At 43.8% G+C, this 25,099-nt stretch overlaps 1 protein-coding gene across 1 annotated transcript in view; it reads right to left on the bottom strand.

Annotated features, from left to right (window-relative positions):
- The window catches only part of LOC110487295 (sodium/potassium/calcium exchanger 3), a 60,715-nt gene that overhangs the window by 8,032 nt on the left and 27,584 nt on the right, over positions 1-25,099 (bottom strand). The window contains exons 3-9 of the mRNA XM_036940429.2: positions 13,005-13,081; positions 6,933-7,007; positions 6,369-6,453; positions 5,734-5,837; positions 3,490-3,564; positions 295-320; positions 22-75 (exon numbers count right to left, since the gene is read on the bottom strand). Of these exons, the coding sequence (XP_036796324.1) occupies positions 22-75; positions 295-320; positions 3,490-3,564; positions 5,734-5,837; positions 6,369-6,453; positions 6,933-7,007; positions 13,005-13,081 (496 nt within the window). The remainder of the gene's footprint in view (positions 1-21; positions 76-294; positions 321-3,489; positions 3,565-5,733; positions 5,838-6,368; positions 6,454-6,932; positions 7,008-13,004; positions 13,082-25,099) is intronic.

Genomic DNA, 25,099 nt, shown 5'->3' on the forward strand with positions numbered 1-25,099 from the left:
CCAGATGATGCTAATACTCACTTCATGATTAAAATGTAGAAGAGGTACATCACGTTCAGGACTAGAGACTCCCACCTTGAATACAATATAGAATAGAATGAATCCAACTTTATTGTCCACGCGAACAACGGAAGTGTGTCTTCAGAGCACCCCCCCCCCCCCCCCCCCCCCAGCACACATCACACATACAGTTGATATGAGCACAGGAGAATCTCATTCAAAACACACCTCCGCAGAAACTTATCAACTGATTATCAACCGACTGAATATCAAGAGAAATGCATTTTTACATACCATGTAACCTCCCCATCGTAGATAAACTGTGAGGAGAAAGAGAGGGATTGATCATATTTAGGAAAAGGGAGACGTAATAACACAATCATTTCCAGTACTGATTATTAAAGCAATGCTATGTCTATCTTGACCACCAGAGGGTAACGCCAACTCCAGAACTTTCCTCCACGACAGAACCAGGACAAAAACACCTGTTACTCGACATCTGATTCATTACAGTCTCACTTAGCCAATGTCAAGTGGAAAAATACAGTACTTCTCTTTCTGCGGATGTATGTGCTGTGTCATCATGCTTCGTGCTAAAAGGCTAACATATACCCAGAACTGAAAATGATTATCCAGTGAGGCATTGGCATTTCATACTACTATTATCCAGACTGTAGCGTCAAAGGCATGTTATAATTCCAGGTTGGCATTTATTGTCCTGAATCTTGCCCTGGAGGCAGCTCTGCAGACTGGTCACTAGCTGGCACAGCCACAAAGTCCTAAAATCTGATTTTAAAACTAACCTTAACCACATTGCAAACCCTAACCTTAAATTAAGACCAAAATTATAAATTTTATTTTCATGTATTTTTACAATATAGACCACTTTGACTTTGCAGCTGGCCCATCTAGGGGAGTGATCGAAATATACTGGGGGGCTGGTCCAACTCAAGATGTCCTAAAAAAAAATGCATCCCCTCCCCACAATAGCCTATATATGGATTGGTTTTTAGGCTAATTCCTAAATTAATAATTGTCCACCTCATGGTCAGAGATTTGAGCTCCAATTGTGTCAGGGAATTGCATGCATAGGCCTTTAGACTTAGGATCACCACTTTATTATAAGAATGTGAAATGTCAGAATAATAGTGGAGAGAATTATTTCTTTCAGCTTTTATTTACTTCATCACATTCCCAGTGGGTCAGACGTTTACATACACTCAATTAGAATTTGATTTCATTGCCTTTATATTGTTTAACTTGGGTCAAACATTTTGGGTAGCCTTCAACAAGCTTCCCACAATAAGTTGGGTGAATTTTGGGCCATTCCTCCTGACAGTGCTGGTGTAACGGAGTCAGGTTTGTAAGCCTCCTTGCTCACACACACTTTTTCAGTTCTGCCCACAAATTTTCTATAGGATTGAGGTCAGGGCTTTGTGATGGCCACTCCAATACCTTGACTTTGTTGTCCTTAAGCCATTTTGCCACAACCTTGGAAGTATGCTTGGGGTCATTGTCCATTTGGAAGACCCATTTGCGACCAAGCTTTAACTTCCTGACTGATGTCTTGAAATGTTGCTTCAATATATCCACATAATTTTCATACCTCATGTTGCCATCTATTTTGTGAAGTGCACCAGTCCCTCCTGCAGCAAAAACACCCCCACAAAATGATGCTGCCACCCCCGTGCTTCATGGTTGGGATGGTGTTCTTCAGCTTGCAAGCTTCCCCCTTTTTCCTCCAAACATAACGATGGTCATTATGGCCAAACAGTTCTATTTTTGTTTCATCAGACCAGAGGACATTTCTCCAAAAAATACGATCTTTGTTCCCGTGTGCAGTTGCAAACTGTAGTCTGGTCTTTTATGGCATTTTTGGAGCAGTGGCTTCTTCCTTGCTGAGCGGCCTTTCAGGTTATGTCGATATAGGACTAGTTTTACTGTGGATATAGATACTTTTGTAACTGTTTCCTCCAGCATCTTCACAAGGTCATTTGCTGTTGTTCTTGGATTGATTTGCACTTTTCACACCAAAGTATGTTCATCTCTAGGAGACAGAACGCGTCTCCTTCCTGAGCGGTATGATGGCTGTGTGGTCCCATGGTGTTTATACTTGAGTACTATTGTTTGTACAGTTGAACATGGTACCTTCAGGCGTTTGGAAATTGCTCCCAAGGATGAATCAAGGTAGGCTTTAAAATACATCCACAGGTACACCTACAATTGACTCAAATTATGTCAATTAGATTATCAGAAGCTTCTAAAGCCATGATGACGGTTTCTGGAATTTTCCAAGCTGTTTAAAGGCACAGTCAACTTAGCGTATGTAAACGTCTGACCCACTGGAATTGTGATACACTGAATTACAAGTGAAATAATCTGTCTGTAAACAATTGTTGGAGAAATTACTTGTGTCATGCACAAGGGTAGATGTCCTAACCGACTATAATGTTAACAAGAAATGTGTGGAGTGGTTGAAAAATGAGTTTTAATGACTCCAACCTAAGTGTATGTAAACTTCAGACTGTATATACATATAGAGCCTATAAGAGAAGCGTAGGCCTAACCCCAGAGAGAGAGAGAGAGAGATGCCGTAGCTATGACACCGACAGGCATTTCTTCATGCGTCTGCTTTACATATATAGGAGTACAGAAGGGGGCTAATTCATACATTTTAGATCAGACTCTTTTGCATAGAGATAAGCATTGGTTAGAGCCTGTAAGTAAGCATTTCACTAAGGTCTACACCTGTTTTATTCGGCGTGCGTGACAAATACACTTTGATTTGAAGCATTAGATTACAGGAGTAACTCTGTTAGGCCTGAAACAGACTTCCTCAGCTCAAGTCAGTTGTAGTGATGTGGCACACTGCCTTCATATCATAGGCCGGCAGTAGCTAAAGCTTGATAATAGCCACAACAAACCTTCACAAATGTTTTTTAACTTTATTCGGTTAATGTCAAAAGTCAGTCAAGCCAATGTTTATAGGGGAAAAAACGAGGAGAAGAGGGAATGAGGGGGGGGGGGGAAGTTTATCTACATCAGTCAGACCCAGTGTTGTGTTTAATTGGGAGGAGTGATGCGTGATGAGTCTGTCTGCACATCAGAGCAGGGTTCTCAGACAGACTGGTCCAGCTGATGTTCTGTCTGTCCTGTATTTTCTCTCTCTGTCTGTATTACCTCTCTCTCTTTCGCTCTCTTTGCCTCTGTCCTGTATTACGTCCTGTATTACATCTCTCTCTCTCTCTCTCTCTCTCTCTCTCTCTCTCTCTCTCTCTCTCTCTCTCTCTCTCTCTCTCTCTCTCTCTCTCTCTCTCTCTCTCTCTCTCTCTCTCTCTCTCTCTCTCTCTCTCTCTCTCTCTCTCTCTCTCTCTCTCTCTCTCTCTCTCTCTCTCTCTCTCTCTCTCTCTCTCTCTCTCTCTCTCTCTCTCTCTCTCGTGTGTGTGTATCCGTGCTTGCGTGAATGTGTGCGTGTAGTTGGCCACTTACTGCAATGAGGGCTGCGATAGAGAGCGTGTAGTAGGCGGAGTCTCTGAGTAGTGTCCAATGGGAGAGCTTCACAGCCTAGAGACAGATGGAGAGAAGACAAACAGGGCACAAACAAAAGACACAGCATTATCACACTGATGAACTGCAGTCAAGTATACCCTCATGACAGCGCTTCGGCGCAACAATAACGATTATAGCTCCAGCTCCCTCACAAGCATACCGAGATACACGAAGAGCTCTTGAGTTGACTTGAATAGATCCCACTACGTACAAAGGACAAGCAGGCAGTGGTCACCTCCTCCAAAAAGGTGGCAGTGTATCCACTGATTTTACATAATGATATGCAGCACAGGCAGCCTACCACACAGTGACTAATGCGTTATAGAGCCTGTATTTAGCATGCTACAGTGAAAGACATATCTTCCTTAGAGAAACACAGCCAAGCCCTAGCCTGGTCCCAGATTTGTTTGTGCTGTATAGCAAACTCCAATAGTCATGTCATGCTAGACAGCACCAACAGATCTGGGATCAGGCTATCCAAACTGTAAAGCACATTGTGTCTTCCTATGAGAAACACGTAGCCAAAGTCTGGTCCCAGATGTGTTTGCGCTGTATAGCCAGAATAGACCATACGAGTTAGCAAGATGGTACAAACTGATCTCTATTAGATCAACAATAGTGAGACTTAAGGTGACTTTACAGTAATACACTGTTTCCTGGCAGTGTTAAGATGACTTTACAGTAATACACAGTTTCCTGGCAGTGTTAAGATGACTTTGCAGGAATACACGGTTTCCTGGCAGTGTTAAGATGACTTTACAGTAATACACTGTTTCCTGGCAGTGTTAAGATTACTTTACAGTAATACACTGTATCCTGGCAGTGTTAGGATGACTGTACAGTAATACACTGTTTACTGGCAGTATTAAGATGACTTTACAGTAATACACAGTTTCCTGGCAGTGTTAAGATGACTTTACAGTAATACACTGTTTCCTGGCAGTGTTAAGATGACTTCACAGTAATACACTGTATTCCTGGCAGTATTAAGATGACTTCACAGTAATACACTGTTTCCTGGCAGTATTAAGATGACTTTACAGTAATACACTGTTTCCTGGCAGTGTTAAGATGACTTTACAGTAATACACTGTTTCCTGGCAGTGTTAAGATGACTTTACAGTAATACACAGTTTCCTGGCAGTATTAAGATGACTTTACAGTAATACACTGTTTCCTGGCAGTATTAAGATGACTTCACAGTAATACACTGTATTCCTGGCAGTATTAAGATGACTTCACAGTAATACACGGTTTCCTGGCATTATAAAGATGACTTTACAGTAATATACGGTTTCCTGGCAGTGTTAAGATGACTTTACAGTAATACACTGTATTCCTGGCAGTATTAAGATGACTTTACAGTAATACACGGTTTCCTGGCAGTGTTAAGATGAATTTACAGTAATACACTGTATTCCTGGCAGTATTAAGATGACTTTACAGTAATACACTGTATTCCTGGCAGTATTAATATGACTTTACAGTAATACACTGTATTCCTGGCAGTATTAAGATGACTTCACAGTAATACACGGTTTCCTGGCAGTGTTAAGATGACTTCACAGTAATACACGGTTTCCTGGCAGTAGGCCTTTACTTCCTTACATAAAGGACAATCTGAGATCAAATCACTATGGCTGCACCCTATCATGTAAACGTTCTGTCAGATGCTTCTACACCTGCATTGCTTGCTGTTTGGGGTTTTAGGCTGTGTTTCTGTACAGCACTTTGAGATATCAGCTGATGTAAGAAGGGCTTTATAAATACATCTGATTTGATTGGATGATTTCATCAGGGAATATATCATGTTGGGTTCAGGCTTGGCACGGCATGGTGCAGGGATGTTACAGTAGGCCAGTAAGGCAGGCTATGGCTCTACAGATGTGATACTGTAACTGTGGTCAGTTCATCTTCATAATGTATGGTGCACTGTACGGGCAAATGTAAAGGTACTCAATTTGTATACAGTATGGAGAACACATGTTGTTATGGATGTTCTTGGACAATATATATGGACACGGTATGTAGCCTATATTTATATCTATAAATCTGTATTCTGTAGATATATGTGTGTACTGTATATATGCTACGCTGTACTGAGATATACAAGCAAGTCAAAATACCAAGAACTCATTCCGGAGCCACGTTTTTCTAAAATGACATAACATTATGACATGATACCTGGCCAGCAAAGATTCCACACACTCCGATGATGCAGAGGATGTTGAAGACTGCTGATCCCACAATGGTCCCCACACCCACATCTCCTTTAGTGATGAAGACCCCTGCGGAGAGGGACACACATGTACACACGGTATGACACGACACTTTGTCCGTGTGTGACATGCAGTCTACTCCGACAGATTCTGACGTCTCTTAGTCTTAGCGGCGCTGTGTGAGTGTCCTCTGTGGGTGTCGTCGTCGTGTGTGTGCGTGTGTCTGTGTGTGGTGGCCCAGGATGACTGGATGTGATACATTGACAGTGGGATCAAACAACTGCCCCCGGCTGTCACAACACATATAAACAGCTCAGCCGCGTCAAAGGGTTAAACTAAACTACAGAGTCTTGTTCTAAAACCGTCTCTGTTATCAGTGAACACAACAGTCTGCTTCTAATCCAGTGTTGTCAAAAGCGCCAATCTAAAATACTGACGTCAGTCAGCGCATTGCTTCTCATCAATGTTCATTTCAACTCTATTAACATGCTGTTAATCCCTATACAGGTTCCTTTTCGACAGGGTCGTGTGTGTGTGTGTGTGTGTGTGTGTCCATGAAAGTGAGTAAGTATGTGTATTGCATGTCTGTGTTTGTGTTACCTATGACAGAGGTGAAGAGTTCAGGGGCGGAGCTTCCAGCTGCCATAAAGGTTGCCCCTGCTACATCCTCACTGAGATGAAGACGCTAGAGAGAGGGAGAAGAAAGAGAGAGCGATAGAAAGAGAACGAGGGAGGGAGGGAGAGAGAGAAAGAGAGAGAAAGAGAACGAGGGAGGGAGAGAGAGGAAGAGAGAGAGAGAAAGAGAGAAAGAGAGCGAGAGAGGTAATAGACAGACAAAAGCAGAAGCTGAGACTTGTCAACAGAAGCTTCACAGTATATCAGTGTAACACTGTAATAAGATGCGAGTGGCACAGGATCCAATATGTCATTGAGAAGAATACCACAGACTAACCCCTTGACCCTGAACTGAACTGCGACCCTAACACACAGAAGGACAAAACAGCAACATAAGCACATCTTATCCACATCCTGTTAAGCTGCCTCCCAAATGGCAACCTATTCCCTATATAGTGCACTACACCTTTGGCCAGGGCCCATAGGTTAGTAAACTACATATGGAATAGGCTGCCTTTTGGGATGCAGACTGTCTTTGTCCATACTTACCTCACATATCTTCTCCAGCGAAGGGACAAAGTAATCGTCACAAACCAAGGCCAGGGCAATGAACATATACATGGCCTGAAAGGAAATAGACACAGAGAGGAAAGATAACAGGGGGGTGTTTATTGAGTAATAATTGGGGTGGACTTTTGTATCTTTTCTCAATGCATTTCTATCTGAACATTCTGTAATATTGCGTAACATTCTGGAAACGGTATACTCTCCTGAACAGACCCGAGTAAATATGTTAGAGACACATGGATGGAAACCACCATCTGAATATCATAAGAACACACTGTAGATGATGTGTCAGTGATATTGGACTAAACATGGCTTTATACATGCTGATGGCTAGCCAACAACCTAACTGCAAATCCCACCAAATCATAATATCCAAATCGGGTTTACTATAATACAAAAATCACTGGTACACTAATATCCTTCAAAACAAAATGACAGACAGAATTAGTTTACCACCAGAGCCACACAGAGACAGAGGGAGACATAGAGAGGGAGAGAGAGAGAGAGGGAGAGAGAGAGAGAGAGAGAGAGAGAGAGAGAGAGAGAGAGAGAGAGAGGGGAGAGAGAGCAAGAGAGAGAGAGAGAGAGAGGGAGAGGGAGAGAGAGAGAGGGAGAGAGAGAGAGAGAGAGGAAGAGAGAGAGGGAGAGAGAGAGGAAGAGAGAGAGTGGAGAGAGAGAGAGAGAGAGAGGAAGAGATCATAGACACCACGCCGTGGTTGAATAAAAAAACAGGTAAAGAAAACCCTTCAACGTCACAGTGCCATTAGCCTCTGTCTCCATCAATGGGCCTGACCAGGTAGGAGGGGTGGGGTGGATTTGTTAATATGGTGAATCAGGGGTCAGAGGTAAAGTACAATCCCTGTTAGAAATTTTAATCTGGGTGTGGAATGACATGGGGTTGAGATCAAGGTTAGAGACAACAACAGATGGCTGTTAACAGAGTTGTAATACTGTGGCGGTATAGCAGCCGTCTGTCTCTCTCTCTCTATCCAGCCATGAAGTCCCGTTATGTATGTATGTATGTGTATGTGTGTGTGTGTGTGTGTGTGTCTCTCTCTCTGTTTTCAGACACAGCAGCCTGTTGCTGTTGTCGGTTGGTTAAGTAAGAGCTTTTGATTGGTTGAGTTTTTTTGGGGGGGAACAAGGGAATTCCAAGAAATGACATGATGTTTTGACAGCGGACTAATCCTCTCATGCTTACATGAGTGAATGGGGTCAACAAGGCATAATAGCGGTTTTTGGAGGGAGAGAGATACAGTGCCTTCAGAAAGTATTCATACCCATTGACGTATTCCACATTTTGTTGTGCTACAGCCTGAATTCAAAATGGATAAAAAAATCTATATAATCTTCACCCATCTACACACAATACCCCTAAATGACAAAGTTAACTTTCTTTTTTTTTTTTTGAAATGTTGCAAATGTAATGAAAATTAAATACAGAAATATCTCATTTACATGGGGCAAAAAAGTATTTAGTCAGCCACCAATTGTGCAAGTTCTCCCACTTAAAAAGACGAGAGATGTAATTTTCATCATAGGTACACTTCAACTATGACAGACAAAATGAGAGAAAAGAAATCCAGAAAATCACATTGTAGGATTTTTAATGAATTTATTTGCAAATTATGGTGGAAAAAAAGTATTTGGTCAATAACAAAAGTTTATCTCAATACTTTGTTATATACCCTTTGTTGGCAATGACAGAGGTCAAACATTTTCTGTAAGTCTTCACAAGGTTTTCACACACTGTTGCTGGTATTTTGGCCCATTACTCCATGCAGATCTCCTCTAGAGCAGTGATGTTTTGGGGCTGTTGCTGGGCAACACGGACTTTCAACTTCCTCCAAAGATTTTCCATGGGGTTGAGATCTGGAGACTGGCTAGGCCACTCCAGGACCTTGAAATGCTTGAAAAGCCACTCCTTCGTTGCCCGGGCGGTGTGTTTGGGATCATTGTCAAGCTGAAAATCTCACGATACATGGCCCCATTCATTCTTTCCTTTACACGGATCAGTCGTCCTGGTCACTTTGCAGAAAAACAGCCCCAAAGCATTATGTTTCCACCCCATGCTTCACAGTAGGTATGGTGTTCTTTGGATGCAACTCAGCATTCTTTGTCCTCCAAACACGACGAATTGAGTTTTTACCAAAAAGTTATATTTTGGTTTCATCTGACCATATCACATTCTCCCAATCTTCTTCTGGATCATCCAAATGTTCTCTAGCAAACTTCAGACGGGCCTGGACATCTACTGGCTTAAGCAGGGGGACACGTCTGGCACTGCAGGATTTGAGTCCCTGGTGGCGTAGTGTGTTACTGATGGTAGGCTTTGTTACTTTGGTCCCAGCTCTCTGCAGGTCATTCATTAGGTCCCCCCGTGTGGTTCTGGGATTTTTGCTCACCGTTCTTGTGATCATTTTGACCCCACGGGGTGAGATCTTGCGTGGAGCCCCAGATCGAGGGAGATTATCAGTGGTCTTGTATGTCTTCCATTTCCTAATAATTGCTCCCACAGTTGATTTCTTCAAACCAAGCTGCTTACCTATTGCAGATTCAGTCTTCCCAGCCTGGTGCAGGTCTACAATTTTGTCTTTGACAGCTCTTTGGTCTTGGCCATAGTGGAGTTTGGAGTGTGACTGTTTGAGGTTGTGGACATGTGTCTTTTACACTGATAACAAGTTCAAACAGGTGCCATTAATACAGGTAACGAGTGGAGGACAGAGGAGCCTCTTAAAGAAGAAGTTACAGGTCTGTGAGAGCCAGAAATCTTGCTTGTTTTTAGGTGACCAAATACTTATTTTCCACCATAATTTGCAAATAACTTAATTAAAAATCCTACAATGTGATTTTCTGGATATTTGTTTCTCATTTTGTCTGTCATAGTTGAAGTGTACCTATGTTGAAAATTACAGGCCTCTCTCATCTTTTTAAGTCGGAGAACTTGCACAATTGGTGGCTGACTAAATACTTTTTTGCCCCACTGTAATTATTCACACCCCCGAGGACAATATATGTTAGAATCACCTTTGGCAGTGATTACAGCTGTGAGTCTTTCTGGGTAAGTCTGAACTTTGCACACCTGGGTTGTACAATATTTTGATTTACATTATTCTGTTAAATATTCTTCAAGCTCTGTCAAGTTGGTTGTTGATCATTGCTAGACAGCCATTTTCGAGCCTTGCCATAGATTTTCAAGCCGATTTAAGTCAAAACTCTAACTTGGCCACTAGTTCCAGTTTAGTCGCCTTGATAAGCAACTCCAGTGTATATTTGGCCTTGCGTTTTCGGTTATTGTCCTGCTGAAAGGTGAATTTGTCTCCCAATGACTGTTGGAAAGCAGACTGAAACCAGTTTTCCTCTAGGATTGTGCCTCTGCTTAGCTTTATTCTGTTTCTTTTTATCCTAAAAAAAAAGTCCCAGATGACAAGATGACTGTTTTAAAGTCCCCATTCCCCTCATGGTGAAATCCCTGAGCGGTTCCCTTCCTCTCCGGCAAATGAGTTACGAAGGACGCCTGTATCTTTGTAGTGACTGGGTGTATTGATACACCATCCAAAGTGTAATTAATTTCTGCTTACTTGTATTATTTGTTTTACCCATCTACCAATAGGAGCCCTTCGTTGAGAGGCATTGGAAAAACTCCCTGATCTTTGGGGTTAAATCTGTGTCTAAAATTCACTGCTCGACTGAGGGACCTTAAAGGTAACTAACTGTATGCCACTAAGCACACTGGCTGAATCGCCGTCATTTCCACGTCATTTAAATGAAATGACGTTGAACCAACGTGGAGGCCCATCAAACAAATGGAAATGGTACATGTGATCTATTCCCCTCATACTTGTTCCTCTCCTTCCCTACATCTACCCACCCTCCGTATCGCCTATGCCCTCTATCTTCGCCACCTCCACATCCCTGCTGTCTCTGTAGTCTACACCTCAGTTTAGCCCTCTGCCCAACACACCTCCACGCATCCTGCCTGCTCACCCTACCTTTAAATCCCAGCCTACAGAAATGCCCAGCCTTCCGCTTCATCCTCCCACCACACACACAGGCCTCACACACAATTACAAACATACACATTCCCCAACTCTACCTACTCAACCTGCACCGGCTTCCATCCAGAACTAGTCCACTATATTTGATGGAAGTTCTTGTCTCTCTCTCTCTCACTCACTCTGCTCAGAGTCTACACCTAAATCTGGTTGTAATTGGGTGTGTATTTCCAACCGGCAATAAATAAAATGCCGGCTGTGCTGACAGGACCCCAGCTAGAGTGAGGAGCACACACACACACACACACACACACACACACACACACACACACACACACACACACACACACACACACACACACACACACACACACACACACACACACACACACACACACACACACACACACACACACACACACACACACACACACACACACACACACACACACACACACACACACACACACTTGGCAGGCCTCATTCAGTACCAGATGCTGTGTTCTGTTCTGTTCCTCCAAGCGGGATAGCTTGGACTCGGGGGCCATTTGTTAAGCCTTGGATGGCGGCCCGCTAACAATTATCCCATGGTTCGCACTATGCACAAACACCCAGCCAGCCGAGAAATACAGGGGGACTGACGTGAAGTTGTTCGTTTTCCACTATGTTTTTTTTACGGGAACTTAAAATAGATTATTGAGGTGAAAGGTTGATTAAATACACACACAGAGACATGGGAAAGGGGATACCTAGTGGGAAAGGGGATACCTAGGGGGAAAGGGGATACCTAGTGGGAAAGGGGATACCTAGTGGGAAAGGGGATACCTAGTGGGAAAGGGGATACCTAGTGGGAAAGGGGATACCTAGTGGGAAAGGGGATACCTAGTGGGAAAGGGGATACCTAGTGGGAAAGGGGATACCTAGTGGGAAAGGGGATACCTAGTGGGAAAGAGGATACCTAGTGGGAAAGGGGATACCTAGTGGGAAAGAGGATACCTAGTGGGAAAGGGGATATCTAGTGGGAAAGGGGATACCTAGTGGGAAAGGGGATACCTAGTGGGAAAGGGGATACCTAGTGGGAAAGGGGATACCTAGTGGGAAAGGGGATACCTAGTGGGAAAGGGGATATCTAGTGGGAAAGGGGATACCTAGTGGGAAAGGGGATATCTAGTGGGAAAGGGGATACCTAGTGGGAAAGGGGATATCTAGTGGGAAAGGGGATATCTAGTGGGAAAGGGGATACCTAGTGGGAAAGGGGATACCTAGTGGGAAAGGGGATACCTAGTGGGAAAGAGGATACCTAGTGGGAAAGGGGATACCTAGTGGGAAAGAGGATACCTAGTGGGAAAGGGGATATCTAGTGGGAAAGGGGATACCTAGTGGGAAAGGGGATACCTAGTGGGAAAGGGGATACCTAGTGGGAAAGGGGATACCTAGTGGGAAAGGGGATATCTAGTGGGAAAGGGGATACCTAGTGGGAAAGGGGATATCTAGTGGGAAAGGGGATACCTAGTGGGAAAGGGGATATCTAGTGGGAAAGGGGATACCTAGGGGGAAAGGGGATACCTAGTGGGAAAGGGGATATCTAGTGGGAAAGGGGATACCTAGTGGGAAAGGGGATATCTAGTGGGAAAGGGGATACCTAGTGGGAAAGGGGATACCTAGTGGGAAAGGGGATACCTAGTGGGAAAGGGGATACCTAGTGGGAAAGGGGATATCTAGTGGGAAAGGGGATACCTAGTGGGAAAGGGGATACCTAGTGGGAAAGGGGATACCTAGTGGGAAAGGGGATACCTAGTGGGAAAGGGGATATCTAGTGGGAAAGGGGATACCTAGTGGGAAAGGGGATACCTAGTCAATCAAAATGTGTCTTCTGCATTTAACCCAATGTCTCTGAATCAGAGAGATGAGGGGAGCTGCCTTAATCAGAATCCAGTTGTTGTTGGCAGAAGCAGAAAGGCAGATTTTTAAACCTTGACGGTTTGGGGATTCGAACCAGCAACCTTGGGTGACAGACAGACAGACAGACAGACATCAAAGTGAAGAAGACTGAACTCACACACAGGACGTGTAGGGCCACAGCTCCTTCTGTCCTCTCCCTGTGGGTAAACAGATCTGTAGGGAACTCGTGCAAAGCTGGAAGAGACAGAGATTTCGGGTTACTCAAGCAAGAGATTGTGTGTTTGTGTGTATATGTGTGTGGATGGATGGATGGTGTGTGTGTGTGTTCTGACGTCTGTCCTGTGAGGTCAATGCTACTCACAAGCTAATGGAGGACACATAACTCATATGAACTGACAAGGGCTGGCCCTGCAGCACCTTGCCTAAATGTCTATTTGTGTGTGTGTGCATGCCTGCGTCCGTCCATCTGTGAGTGTGTGTCTGTATGATAGTCCTGCAGCATCCTGCCAAGGATTGTGTGTATGAGTGTGTGTGTATGAGTGTGTGTGTGTGTGTGTGTGTGTGTGTGTGTGTGTGTGTACGCCTCCTCTGACAACTGAAAGACCCACCAGAGGAGAAGAGAAAAAGAGATGGATAAAGTGAGAGCAAAGAAAAGGACAAAGGGAGGAGAGAGAGAGAGTAAAAATAGAGCTCAGGGTTAGGATATGTAGGGTGAGGAGGAGAGAGGGAAATTATACATGGAAAGAGAGTAGGGCTACAAGAGGAAGTGGTACAAGAAGCGCTAGAAGCTATCACTCCTTATTGTGCAGAAAAAAAGTGTGTAAGAGAGAGAAAGAGGGGAAAAGAGAGAGGGGGAAAGAGAGGTGGAAAGAGAGAGGAGAAAGGAGACAGGGAGAAAGAGAAAGAGACAGAGAAAAATAAGAGATAGAAAGAAAGAAAAAGAGAGCTTAAATACCTCTGTTATCCTTTCACTCCACACTTCCTTCCCTCTCCCTCCATTCATCATTCTCCTTCCTTCTCTCTCCCTCCATTCATTCTCCAGGCTCCTCTCTCCTTTTTCTCATCATCCCACCTCGTCCACCAATCAACAGTCTATTCATGGGCCACTGCTAACATCTGCTCCGGATTTCACCACATTTCCACTGGAAAGGCCAGCCAGACGGTCAACGTTGTGCTAGCTAGTGGCTATATCTAGTAGCTAGCACAACCACTGCTTCCACCAATGCTAATAGCTGCTAATACAGTAATGCTATTCCAAATCAAATCAAAGTATATTTGTCATGTGCGCCAAAAACAACAGGTGAAGACCTTAGAGTGAAATGCTTACTTACAAGCCCTAACCAACAGTGCAATTTTTAAGTAATAAATAGGTACAGTTGAAGTCGAAAGTTTACATACACCTTAGCCAAATACATTTAAACTCAGTTTCTCACAATTCCTGTCACTTAGTCGTAGTAAAAATTATTCCCTGTCTTAGGTCAGTTAGGATCACCACTTTATTTTAAGAATGTGAAATGTCAGAATAATAGTAGAGAGAATTATTTATTTCAGATTGAATTTATTTCATCATATTCCCAGTGAGTCAGAAGTTTACACTCAAATAGTATTTGGTAGCATTGCCTTTAAATTGTTTAACTTGAGTCAAACGTTGCGGGTAGACTTCCACAAGCTTCCCACAATAAGTTGGTTGAATTTTGGGCCATTCCTCCTGACAGAGCTGGTGTAACTGAGTCAGGTTTGTAGGCCTCCTTGCTCGCACACGCTTTTTCAGTTCTGCCCACAAATTGTCTATGGGATTGAGGTCAGGGCTTTGTGATGGCCACTCCAATACCTTGACTTTGTGGTCCTTAAGCCATTTTGCCACAACTTTGGAAGTATGCTTGGGGTCGTTGTCCATTTGGAAGACCCATTTGCGACCAACCTTTAACTTCCTGACTGATGTCTTGAGATGTTGCTTCAATATATCCACATAATGATGCCATCTATTTTGTGAAGTGCACCAGTCCCTGCTGCAGCAAAGCACCCCCACAACATGATGCTGTCACCCCCATGCTTCACAGCCTCCCCCTTTTTCCTTCAAATATAATGATGGTCATTATGGCCAAACACTTCCCTTTTTGTTTCATCAGACCAGAGGACATTTCTCCAAAAAGTATGATATTTGTCCCCATGTGAAGTAGCAAACCGTAGTCTGGCTTTTTTATGGCATTTTTGGAGCAGTGGCTTCTTCCTTGTTGAGCGACCTTTCAGGTTATGTCGATATAGGACTCGTTTTACTGTGGATATAGATACTTATGTACCTGTTTCCTCCAGCAACTTCCCAAGACCCTTTGCTGTTGTTCTGAGATTGATTTGCACTTGTTGCACCATAGTACGTTCATCTCTAGGAGACAGAACGCGTCTCCTTCCTGAGCGGTATGACGGCTGTGTGGTCCCATGGTGTTTATACTTGCGTACTATTGTTTGTACAGATGAACGTGGTACCTTCAGGCGTTTGGAAATTGCTCCCAAGGATGAACTAGACTTGTGGAGGTCTACAATTTATTTTCTGAGGTCTTTTGTTTTCCCAGGATGTCAAGTAAAGAGGCACTGAGTTTGAAGGTAGGCCTTGAAATACATCCACAGGTAGACCTCCAATTGACTCAAATGATGTCAATTAGCCTATCAGAAGCTTCTAAAGCCATGAAATAATTTTCTGGAATTTTCCAAGCTGTTTAAAGGCACAGGCAACTTAGTGTATGTAAACTTCTGACCCACTGGAATTGTGATACAGTGAATTGTAAGTGAAATAATCTGTCTGTTAACAATTGTTGGAAAAATGACTTGTGTCATGCACAAAGTAGTTGTCCTAATCGACTTGCCAAAACTATAGTTTGTTAACAAGAAATTTGTGGAGTGGTTGAAAAACAAGTTTGAGTGACTCCAACCTAAGTGTATGTAAACTTAGATAAGTAAAAAAATAAAAACAACAGTAAAAAGACAGTGAAATATAACAGTAGCGAGGCTATAACAGTAGCAAGGCTATATACAGGCACCGGTTAGTCGGACTAATTGAGGTAGTATGTACATGGAGGTATGGTTAAAGTGACTATGCATATAGGATAAACAGAGAGTAGCAGCAGCATAAAAGAGGGGTTGGGTATCGGGACAAAATGCAGATAGTTCAGGTAGCCAATGCGGGGGGGGGCCCGTTAGTCGGGCTAATTGAGGTAGTATGTACATGAATGTATAGTTAAAGTGACTATGCATATATGATATACAGAGAGTAGCAGCAGCGTAAAAGAGGGGTTGGGTAACGGGACAGAATGCAGATAGTTCAGGTAGCCAATGTGTGTGGGGGGGGGGGGGGGGGCAGTCAGTCAGCTAGCTACAGCAGCTGAATCCCAACACTCTAAAATGGCTTTTCCTCCTCACCTGCATAAACTTAGTTCACCTCTTCCCAACCTTTCAGCTTCTACCTTTCCCTGACTCATTCACACTGCAAACTAACTCAACCTCTCAATGTTCCTGAGTGGATTATCCTTTTCCCACTCTCCTGTCGACCTGAGACATACTGTGCTGGCTCAGATGTCGTCCTTTCCAGCAACGACAGTGGAAGAGTAACCAGGCCGGCACAGTACAGCTCAGCGGTTGCTCAGCTCAGTAGTGTGAAAGGGACCTAGTTCTCCGGTGACCCGTGTGCCGTACATTCTGCATGTGTTTGATTGAACACAGGTCTGTTCCTATGTTATATTAGGAAACAAGTCTAACAGAACACAGAGCACACAGTAAAACAACACAGAGAGTAGAGAGCAGGAGGAGGAAGGACATCTCATGGTGTGTGTGTGTGTGTGTGTGTGTGTGTGTGTGTGTGTGTGTGTGTGTGTGTGTGTGTGTGTGTGTATCTTGGTGTCGGCAGCTGGATGTGTTTAATTTTTACAGCTACGAGTGCTACACGCACGGAAGCATGCGCACGCACACACACACACACACGCACACGCACACGCACACAGATCAAGACGCCTGCCCTGCCTACGCCTTTTCTGTTCTGTTTGCTAAGGAAAACACATTATTATGATGGGAAATAAACATTACAGAGAGGATAAAGGGATCTGCTCTAGGAACCAGGGAGAGAAATGGAGAGAAGAAAGAGAAGAACAGAGAGAGAGAAGAGAGAAAGAACCAGAGAAAGAGAGAGAGAGACAGAAAACAAAAGAAAAGGAAGAAAGAGAGAGAAGGTCTTCACAGACAGAAGATAAAACCTTCTAATGACTGTTCAATGACTGTTGAAGAAGGGTTGTTCATGCCTACTGTAGAATTCCCATAGGGACAGGCAGCACTCACACAAACACGTTCCACATACATTAAGTTCATGCATGAGTACATTACCACTGAAGCACTACAATTCCACCACCCCAATTCATCTTTAACATCAAACTTTAGAGTTGTATAGAGGGTGAGCACTTGGCCCAAATCCTGTTTTATCATGAGCCCCTGCTGCCACCGAGGAGGCCATTACATCTCTATGTGTGAAACTGAAAACACAGCAGTGGGTGCTACAACCGACCGACCGTCCGTCCGTCCGTCCGTCCGTCTGTCTGTAGCATGGCAGAGTGTAATGTGTGCCCAGACTAATACCCATTGCCAGAGGGATACAGGCAGCAGATGTGCCCAGCCATGTCCAACACTCCACCACCCTGGCCCTCTCTACTGTGAACAGTACCACGATGCCAGATACCAACTCACAGCCAAGTCAACACCCTTCCACACACATGGAGGTGCCCATGCACGCACACGCGCATGCACACAAGATATGAGAAATCGTGTGCACACACATTCAAGCAAGTATGCACGCACACACACACTGTGTAGGCAGGGCAGGCGTCTTGATCTGTGTGCGCCAATGGCACAAACACTCTAAAGCATTGCCTGCAGAGAGTTTCACCCTGATGCACCACTAAATGTAGAGACGGTACAGTATCTCTTCTAAATAACTCTAATAACTCCTCACTTTTATGGAAATGTTGCATTTGAGATATGAGTCACATGATTATATTGTACAACGGTGGGGTATTGGAGGGCCATTTCAAGAGCACAAAAGATGCCCGTGCTTTAGAAGAAAAAAGGTACAGCTGGCTTCTCCATAGTCCATGAACAGGGTACTGTGTGCGTGTGTGTGTGTGTGTGTGTGTGTGTGTGTGTGTGTGTGTGTGTGTGTGTGTGTGTGTGTGTGTGTGTTCTTTGTCAGGAAAAGGCATTAACACACCTGTATAAGGACAACGGAGGTCAGAGAGGAAGTGAGAAAGAGAGAAAGAAAGGTAGAAATGGGACGTGACTAGTGCTGTGTTGCAGTATGAAGGTTATCCTCTCAACAAAGATACAGTAATGTGGTGGATTAATGACAGTAGACTCATGAAATTAGTTATCTTGTCTACCTTGTACTGTACTGTTTTGTACTCACTCATGTACATGCCATTACTGTAGACAGGCAGGCGCACGCACACACACAGGTAAGTAACCCATGACCACTCATCTAAATGACAGACAACATCTAAATGACAGATATTAAGATCCAAATGACAGATATTAAGATCCAAATGACAGATATTAAGATCTAAATGACAGACAATATCTAAATGACAGATATTAAGATCTATGTGACAGATATTAAGATCTAAATGACAGATATTAAGATCTAAATGACAGACAACATCTAAATGACAGATATTAAGATCTAAATGACATACAACATCTAAATGACAGATATTAAGATCTAAATGACAGACAACATCTAAATGACAGATATTAAGATCCAAATGACAGATATTAAGATCTAAATGACAGATATTAAGATCTAAATGACAGATATTAAGATCTAAATGACAGACAACATCTAAATGACAGATATTAAGATCCAAATGACAGATATTAAGATCTAAATGACAGATATTAAGATCTACATTTTTATTTCACCATTATTTAACCAGGTAGGCCAGTTGAGAACAAGTTCTCATTCACAACTGTGACCTGGCCAAGATAAAGCAAAGCAGTGCAACACAAACAACAACACAGAGTTACACATGGAATAAAAACAAATGTACAGTCAATAACACAATAGACAAAATCTACATACAGTGTCGGCAAATGACGTAAGATTAGGGAGGTAAGGCAATAAATAGGACGTAGTGGCGAAGTAATTACAATTTAGCAATTAAACACAGGAGTGATAGATGTGCAGAAGATGAATGTGCAAGTAGAGATACTGGGGTGCAAAATAGCTAAATAAATAACAATATGGTGATGAGGTAGTTGGATGGGCAATTTACAGATAGGCTATTTACAGATGGGCTATGTACAGGTGCAGTGATCTGTGAGCTGCTCTGACAGCTGATGCTTAAAGTTAGTGAGGGAGATATGAGTCTCCAGCTTCAGTGATTTTTGCAATTTGTTCCAGTCATTGTCGACAGAGAACTGGAAGGAAAGGTGGCCAAAGGAGGAATAGGCTTTGGGGGTGACCAGTGAAATATACCTGCTGGAGCTCGTGCTACGGGTGGGTGCTGCTATGGTGACCAGTGAGCTGAGATAAGGCGGGGCTTTACCTAGCAAAGACTTATAGATGACCTGGAGCCAGTGGGTTTGGCGACGAATATGAAGTGAGGGCCAGCCAACGAGAGCATACAGGTCACAGTGGTGAGTAGTATATGGGACTTTGGTGACAAAACAGATGGCACTGTGATAGACTGCATCCAATTTGCTGAGTAGAGTGTTGGAGACTTTTTATTAATGACATCGCCAAAGTCAAGGATCGGTAGGATAGTCAGTTTTACGAGGGTATGCTTGGAAGCATGAGTGAAGGATGCTTTGTTGCGAAATGGAAAGCCGATTCTAGATTTAATTTTGGATTGGAGATGCTTAATGTGAGTCTGGAAGGTGAGTTTACAGTCTAACCAGACACCTAGGTATTTGTAATTGTCCACATATTCTAAGTCAGAACCGTCCAGAGTAGTGATGCTGGACGGGCAGGCAGGTGCCGACAGCGATCGGTTGAAGAGCATGCATTTAGTTTTACTTGCATTTAAGAGCAGTTGGAGGCCACAAAAGGAGAGTTGTATGGCATTGAATCTCATCTGGAGGTTTGTTAACACAGTGTCCAAAGAAGGGCGAGAAGTATACAGAATGGTGTCGTTTGCGTAGAGGTGGAACAGAGAATCACCAACAGCAAGAGCGATATCATTGGTGTATACAGAGAAAAGAGTCGTCCCAAGAATTGAACCCTGCGGCACCCCCATAGAGACTGCCAGAGGTCCGGATAACAGTCCCTTCGATTTGACATACTGAACTCTGTCTGAGAAGTAGTTGGTGAACCAGGCGAGGTAGTCATTTGAGGAACCAAGGCTGTTGAGTCTGCCGATAAGGATGTGGTGATTGACAGAGTCGAAAGCCTTGGCCAGGTCGATGAAAACGGCTGCACAGTATTGTCTTTTATCAATGGCGGTTATTATATAGTTTAGGACCTTGAGCGTGGCTGAGGTGCACCCCTTTCCAACTCAGAAACCAGATTGCATAGCGGAGAAGTTAAGGTGGGATTCGAAATGATCGGTAATCTGTTTGTTAACTTGGCTTTCAAAGACCTTAAAAGGCAGGGTGGGATAGATATAGGTCTGTAACAGTTTGGGTCTAGAGTGTCTCCCCCTTTGAAGAGGGGTATGACCACGACAGCTTTCCAATCTTTGGGCATCTCAAATGATACGAAAGAGAGTTTGAACAGGCTAGTAATCGGGTTTGCAACATTTGCGACTGCTAATTTTTAGAAAGAGAGGGTCCAGATTGTCTAGCCCAGTCGATTTGTAGGGGTCCAGATTTTGCAACTCTTTCAGAACATCAGCTATCTGGATTTGGGGGAAGGAGAAATGGGGGAGGTTTGGGCAAGTTGCTGTGGGAGGTTGTTGACCGGGGTAGGGGCAGCCAAGATCTAAATGACAGATATTAAGATCTAAATGACAGCTATCAAGTCATGTTAATTATAATATTGTTATAATGTCATAATGATCAAGTCAAATAAAGTTATCATAGCACTATACTACTTTATATCTATGTAACATTTAAGGGACAGAATCTTTCACCCTTCAATCTACCTTGAATGGAGTTCACATCTCTTCACTCACTCCTATTTGACATAATCAACTCCACTACTTGTGTCGGAGTGAGTGCTAGCTGGCGACGTAGCCAAGTGCAAGCCGAGGCAGCAACCCACTCCATAGCAACGGTGTTTTCTCCAGAGTGAGTGGGTTTAAGTGGCAGAGGGAGAGAGGTGCACAAAAATAATACAAATCTTTAACCTGGGGGCAGACTCTCACTAGTATACAGTACATTGACCATTAGCATTGACGTGCTCTATAGATACAAGGTTGGCAGAGTGTGTGTGTCTGTATTGATACGACTTACCATTTTTTACTAGATCCAGATGTATATTATGGAAAGGGAATGTTGGAGGAATACAATATATGGAAAGATGTGGTACTGCGAGTATTCATTATCAGAATAATGGCTATTGTGGGTGGAAGATATGGAAAGCGTTTATGCCTGAACGTCAGTAAGAAAATGCATACAGTGGCTTGAGAAAGTATTCACCCCCTTGGCATTTTTCCTATTTTGTTGCCTTACAACCTGGAATTAAAATACATTTTTTGAGGGGGTTGTATCATTTGATTTACACAACATGCCTACCACTTTGAAGATACACCATTTTTTCTTGTGAAACAAACAAGAAAACTTGAGCATGCATAACCGTTCACCATCCCAAAGTCAATACTTTGTAGAGCCACATTTTGCAGCAATTACAGCTGCAAGTCTCTTGGGGTATGCATCTATAAGCTTGTCACATCTAGCCAGTGGTATTTTTGCCCATTCTTCAAGGCAAAACTGCTCCAGCTCCTTCAAGTTGGATGGGTTCCGCTGGTGTACAGCAATCTTTATGTCATTCCACAGATTTCAATTGTATTGAGCTCTGGGCTATGACTAGGCCAAGACATTTAATTGTTTCCCCTTAAACACTTGAGTGTTGCTTTAGCAGTATGCTTAGGGTCATTGTCCTGCTGGAAGGTGAACCTCCGTCCCAGTCTCAAATCTCTGGAAGACAAACAGGTTTCCCTCAAGAATGTCCCTGTATTTAGCACCATCCATCATTCCTTCAATTCTGACCAGTTTCCCAGTCCATGCCGGTGAAAAAACATCCCCACAGCATGATGCTGCCACCACCATGCTTCACTGTGATGGTGTTCTCGGGGTGATGATAGGTGTTGGGTTTGCGCCAGACATAGCGTTTTCCTTGATGGCCAAAAAGCTCAATTTTAGTCTAATCTGACCAGAGTGCCTTCTTCCATATGTTTTGGGAGTCTCCCACATGCCTTTTGGCGAACACCAAATGTTTTTTTCTTATTTTTTTCTTTAAGCAATGGCTTTTTTTCTTGTCACTCTTCCATAAAAACCCAGTTCTGTGGAGTGTACGGCTTAAAGTGGTCCTATGGACAGATATTCCAACTCCGCTGCGGAGCTTTGCAGCTCCTTCAGGGTTATCTTTGGTCCCTTTGTTGACTCTCTGGTTAATGCCCTCCTTGCCCGGCCCATGAGTTTTGGTGGGCGGCCCAACCCTGATCTGTACTTCTCCACAACTTTGTCCCTGACGTGTTGGAGAGCTCCTTGGTCTTCATGGTGCCGCTTGCTAAGTGGTGCCCCTTGCTTAGTGGTGTTGCAGACTCTGGGGCCTTTCAGAACAGGTGTATAAATATTGAGATCATGTGACACTTAGATTGCACACAGGTGGACTTAATTTAACTAATTATGTGACTTCTGAAGGTAATTGGTTGCAACAGATCTTATTTAGGGGCTTCATAGGAAAGGGGGTGGATACATATACACGCACCACTTTTCCGTTTTTGTTGTTGTAATTTTATGTTTAACTTCACCAATTTGGACTATTTTGTGTATGTCCATGACATGAAATCCAAATAAAAATCAATTTGAATTACAGGTTGTAATGCAACAAATTAGGAAAAACGCCAAGGGGGATAAATACTTCTGCAAGGCACTGTATGTGTTATGGTCTATAATGTGTTATGGTCTCAACTGAAACCCCCACAGAATTTTTACTTTCCAGAGTGGACAAATCTCTCTATGTATCTCTCTTTCCAGGCTACCTTCTCCACTTTGCTAATGGCCTCACAAGACAGCGAGAGACAACGAAAGAGAGAAAGCGACAGACAGAAAGAGAGAGGGAGAGAGAGAGAGAGAGAGAGAGAAAAAGAAAGAATGTGCACATCAAGAGTGTGTACATCAAAGAGATGAGAGAAAGAGATATAGAGAAAATGAGGGGAAGAAAGGACCAGAGATCCTCCTCCAGGCTGTCTAAGCCTGGCCTGGAACACCATGGTAATTAGCATGAGGTTAGCTGGGTTTACTGAGGTGGTCCGAGCCTTCTATCGCCTACTGGCTATAACACACACACTCTGTGTTGGCTATAACACACACACTCTGTGTTGGCTATAACACACACACTCTGTGTTGGCTATAACACTCAGCCAGGTCACCCATGATACAAGTCAGTATTCGACGTCCATCCATGTCTGAGGATGTCGGGAGATGATGTGGAAGCCGGCCACTAGAGGCAACAGTGCTTGTTTTTACCTTCAAGTAGGTTCACTGTAAGCCTCTGATTCCAAAGGTGGCAAGTTTGAATCCAGCGATATAACGTTTTTTATATTTTTGTTTAAAGCCTTCCCAAACCTTAACCCTTATCTTAACCATTTGGAGTTAATGCCCAAACTTAACCCTAACCTGAAACATTCTGAGTTAATGTCTAAACTAAACCTTAAACACCTAGAAATTTGAAGTTTGGAACAACTTACAAACATTAGATTTGAGAAACAGGGATGAACGTCTATTTCTGACGCGAGACTGTGAGAGCTGGTAGATAACACTGACTCCATATGTATGCACAAGTGGACACACACACACGTGCACACACACTGCCACCACCCCACTTAATACTCTCTGCAATCATAAGCCAGTCTCCCAGTTCACTCCTCACTAAAGCTCAATCAGAGGAAGGCAATGCATCAATCAGCAATCAGACCTCAGTCAGCTGTACCCCCTCTCTCTCTCCCACCCTCACTCTGCTGCGCTCTCTCTCTCTCTCTCTCTCTCTCTCTCACCCTCACTAAAATGGTCTCCCCCTGTCCCACCCTCACTCTGCTGCTCCCTCTCCCTCTAATGGTCTCTCTCTCCCCTCTCCAATTGTCCCCTCTCCCTCCCTCTCTTTCTCACTCTAATGGTCTCTCTCTCACCCACCTCTCTCTCTCTAACTGTCTCCCCCCCTCTCTCCGCCTCTCTCTTGATTAATACAGTGTGTCATGCCGCTTCCTCTTTCAGTCACTCTCTCTTTCACCGTCTCTTACAGTACAGAGCGCAAGTATCATGACTACTGGTTTCTCCTCTCTGATGAGATGTACAGTGTCAGAGGTCAACAGATTGTAAGGGATAGTTCATCACTTTGGGAAACATGCCATGTGCTGTGTGTGGGCTCTGCATGTGTAGGTACTGCGTGTGTGGGTACAACGTGTGTGGGTACTACGTGTGTGGGCGCTGCATGTGTAGGTACTGCGTGTGTGGGTACAACGTGTGTGGGTACTACGTGTGTGGGCGCTGCATGTGTAGGTACTGCGTGTGTGGGTACTGTTTGTGTGGGTACTGGGTGTGTGGGTACTGGGTGTGTGGGTACTGCGTGTGTGGGTACAACGTGTGTGGGTACTACGTGTGTGGGTGCTGCATGTGTGGGTACTGCATGTGTGGGTACTGCATGTGTGGGTACTGTTTGTGTGGGTCCTGTGTGTGTGGGTACTGTTTTTGTGGGTACTGCGTGTGTGGGTACTGGGTGTGAGTACTATTTGTGTGGGTACTGCGTGTGTGGGTACTATTTGTGTGGGTACTGTGTGTGTGGGTACTGCGTGTGTGGGTACTATTTGTGTGGGTAATGTGTGTGTGAGTACTATTTGTGTGGGTCCTGTGTGTGTGGGTACTGTTTATGTGGGTACTGCGTGTGTGGGTACTATTTGTGTGGGTAATGTGTGTGTCAGTACTATTTGAGTGGGTACTGCGTGTGTGGGTACTATTTGTGTGGGTAATGTGTGTGTGAGAACTATCTGTGTGGGTACTGCATGTGTGTGTGGGTACTATTTGTGTGGGTACTGTGCGTGTGGGTACTATTTGTGTGGGTAC

Source organism: Oncorhynchus mykiss, chromosome 13 (assembly GCF_057628025.1).
Source record: "Oncorhynchus mykiss isolate SJ-2025 chromosome 13, ASM5762802v1, whole genome shotgun sequence".
Lineage (NCBI taxonomy): Eukaryota > Metazoa > Chordata > Actinopteri > Salmoniformes > Salmonidae > Oncorhynchus > Oncorhynchus mykiss.